Source organism: Otolemur garnettii, unplaced genomic scaffold, assembly GCF_000181295.1.
Source record: "Otolemur garnettii isolate 467f Iridium unplaced genomic scaffold, OtoGar3 scaffold00003, whole genome shotgun sequence".
Lineage (NCBI taxonomy): Eukaryota > Metazoa > Chordata > Mammalia > Primates > Galagidae > Otolemur > Otolemur garnettii.
In genome coordinates, this window is record NW_003852398.1 from 41039999 (window position 1) to 41043458 (window position 3460).

The window sequence follows — 3460 nt, forward strand, 5'->3', positions numbered from 1 at the left end:
GAAGCGGAGGCAAGAGAATCTCTGAAGCCCAAGAGTTTGAGGTTGCTGTGAGCTGTGATGCCACAGCACTCTATTGAGAGTGGCATAGCAAAACTCGTCTCAAAAAGTAAACAAAAAAAAAGCACTCATTACCTATTAATAGGTTTTATTTATCAACTAGTTTTAAACTCAACATTTAACTCAGTTAAACTTTTAAATTAAACTTTTAATGCACTATGCACTGCATTAAAATCCAAACAAGTACATAAAATCAGGAATGTGTACAGTGCTAGTTGATAATTTGTTTTTTTACTTTATTCACTTAAGCAATATTCATATTTTTTACAAAAATTATATATTACTTTAACAACCAAAGAAACAATCAACTTATTTCATCATGAGACTTTCAAAAATTGTGATAAGTACAGTAGACCTACTTTATCTGAAGGGGATATGTTCCAAGACATCCAGTGGATGGCTGAAACCTTGGACAAGTACCATGCCCTGTATATATTACTCTACATGTTTTTCCTATACATATATACCTATGATAAAACTTAATTTATGAATTAGGCACAGTGAGAGATTAACAATAACTAATAAAATAGAACAATTACACCAATATGCTGTAATAAGACATATGAATATGCTCTCTGAAAATACTGTTAATATTTTCACATTCCAGTGGACCACTGGTAACTGAAACTACACAAAGCAAAATCACAGATAAAGGGGCTCAGCACCTATAGCTCAGTGGCTAGGGTGCCAGCTACATACATGGGAGATGGCAGGTTTGAATCCAGCCTGGGCCTGCCAAACAACATCATCAACAAAAAAACAAAAAATGGCTGGGTGTTGTGGTGGGCGGCTGAGGCAAGAGAATTACTTAAGCCCACGAATTTGAGATTGCTGTGAGCTATGACACAACAGCACTCTACCCAGGGTGACAGCTTGAGACTCTACCTCAAAAAGAAAAGAAAAAAAAAATCACAGATAAAGGGAAATTATTATAATACAAAAAGAAACAGAGATAGATTTAAATTATTTAATATTCTTCCCTTCAAGAAGTAGGGCCTCCCCTTAACTTAGTGACTTCCTTCTAATAGAATAACATATATACGAGTGATAGTATGTGACTTTAGAGACCAGGCATGAAAATCACTAAGGCTTGCTCTTTACTCTTTCTCGGATCATGCATTCTGGGGAAGCCAGCTGCCACCTGGTGAGGTCACAGTGGAAGAGTGAAGAACTGGGGAATTCTGTAAATGTCAAAATGAGTGAACCATCTTGAAAGCAGATCATCTTCCATTAGTCACGCAGCTTGACTACAATCTCATAGAAGCCTAAGACAGAACTACCTGGCTAAACTACGCCTGATATCCTGACTCTCAGGAAATATGATATGATAAATGTTTTGCTTTAACCTGGTAAGTTTTAATTTGTTACACAGTAATAGATCACTAAAATAATAACTTTATAGAATTTTGAGCCAGCATGGCATACTAAAAAGAAATGGTCTACAGTTAATAAGAGGCGAGGCCTGGATTCTGGTCCTGGCTATGCTTAATTCCCAGTGTGGTCCTGAATGAAATACTTCTTCTTGGCCTCAATTTCTTCCATGACAAAAACAAACTGAATTCCTGATTTCCAGCAATGTTTTGAGCTAAAGCTTAATATGATAAATGAAAAACAGTATTATATAATCAAGTATATTAGGGAAGGTCTAGGTTAAGCAAAGTTAAACAAGATTCTGTAATTAAAGCTTTGCATATCCTTGATGTAATAGCATATGTTCTACACATCAAGAGGAAGTACTGGGGGACCTTACCTCATCATGTGCATGATGCAATGGTACATTTCAAAACTATTAAGAAATGAGTATAATTGTGATGGATGTATTACTTGGTTCAATGTAAACATTTCACATTGTAAACACAGGAAGCAGTACCCTGAACCCCATAAATGCATCAATGTACAAAGTTATGATTTAATAAAAAATAATTAATTAAAAAAAAAAAAAAACCAGGGGAGTGCTAGTGTTTACTTAACAAATTTCCCAAAAGGGTGGAAACAACCTGTTCTAAAGCTCCTTAGAGTTCCAAAGATAGATTCTGTGAAACTCTCAACTGACTGAGCTCTCAGTCACTCAGTGGATCATCGACAATGCCATAAGCTTAAGAACACAGGCTTTGGTAAGAATATACCAAGCATTAGTCTTCTCATAATAACTGTGTAAACCTGAAAATCTATTCAATTATAAAATGAGAATACTCTTGAGTATCTATTTTGAATGCCTACCGTGAATAACATATCCTTGTAAAGTACTTGGCACAGTGTGTGGCAACTGAGCAGTACTCAACAAATGCTGACAACTGGCTGCGTGAAGTGGCTCACGCCTGTAATCCTAGCTCTCTGGGAGGATGAAGTGGGTGGACTGCTTGAGACAGGAGTTTAAGACCAACCTGAGCAAGAGTGAGACCCCACCTCTACTAAAAATGAAAAACTGAGGCAAAAGGATTGCTTAAGCCCAAGAGTTTGAGGTTGCTGTGGGCTATGATGCCACAGCACTCTACCGAGGACAAAAGTAAGATTGTCTCAAAGAAAACAAAAACAAAAACAAAAAACTTGTTTTAACAAGTGTGCAAAATTAAATGTGTAAGGATGTACAATGAAGTATAATTTATAATAAAAAAGTATATTCCAAAGAGTGAATTAAATGGAAACAATCCATATTAAAAATGAGTTGTTCCATTCAACTGTGAAATATAAATATAACAAATTATAATAGCTCTTAAAGAAGAACTTGTGGGCAGCACCTGTGGCTCAGTGGGTAGGACACAGGCTTCATATACCATGGGTGGCGCGTTCAAACCCAGCTTCAGCCAAACTCCAACAAAAAAATAGCTGGGCATTGTGGCCGGTGCCTTATACTCACAGTTACTCGGGAGGCTGAGGCAAGAGAACTACCTAAGCCCAAGAGCGGGAGGTTGCTCTGAGCTGTGGTACCTTGGCACTCTAGACTCTTAAAAAAAAAATGAATAATTTAAGAGCAAATTCACTAAAATGGAAAGAATTCTACACACTATTGCTACCAAGAAGATTATAAAAGAGTATGATCCCATTTTAATAAAAATACATAAATATGAGGGCGTGTAAACAGATATATGTACACACATGTACATACACACACAAAGAAAAGTGTAGGAAGAGTACACACTACGAAAATTCCCAGTGACTGGCTATTTCAACCAATTCCCAGTGACTGGCTATTTCAACTAAGTCAATGACAAGACCTCCAGAACAAAAGGACTAATTGCTTCAACTGTCAAAACAGAGGCTTAGAACGATACTTACATCAACTGCAGCATCTTCATCATCTGAATCTTGCAGACCAAGAGCCGCTTTTTGTAACTTCTTCCTCTCATTAGCCAAAGCTTGTTCTGTTTCATCAAACTTGAATCCCTTACCAGAGAACCCACTG

At 36.9% G+C, this 3460-nt stretch overlaps 1 protein-coding gene across 1 annotated transcript in view; it reads right to left on the minus strand.

The window, feature by feature from the left end:
• Nucleotides 1–3460, minus strand: part of DDX46 (DEAD-box helicase 46) — a 93916-nt gene that overhangs the window by 16704 nt on the left and 73752 nt on the right. The window contains exon 14 of the mRNA XM_023514712.1: nt 3334–3457. Within this exon, the coding sequence (XP_023370480.1) occupies nt 3334–3457 (124 nt within the window). The remainder of the gene's footprint in view (nt 1–3333; nt 3458–3460) is intronic.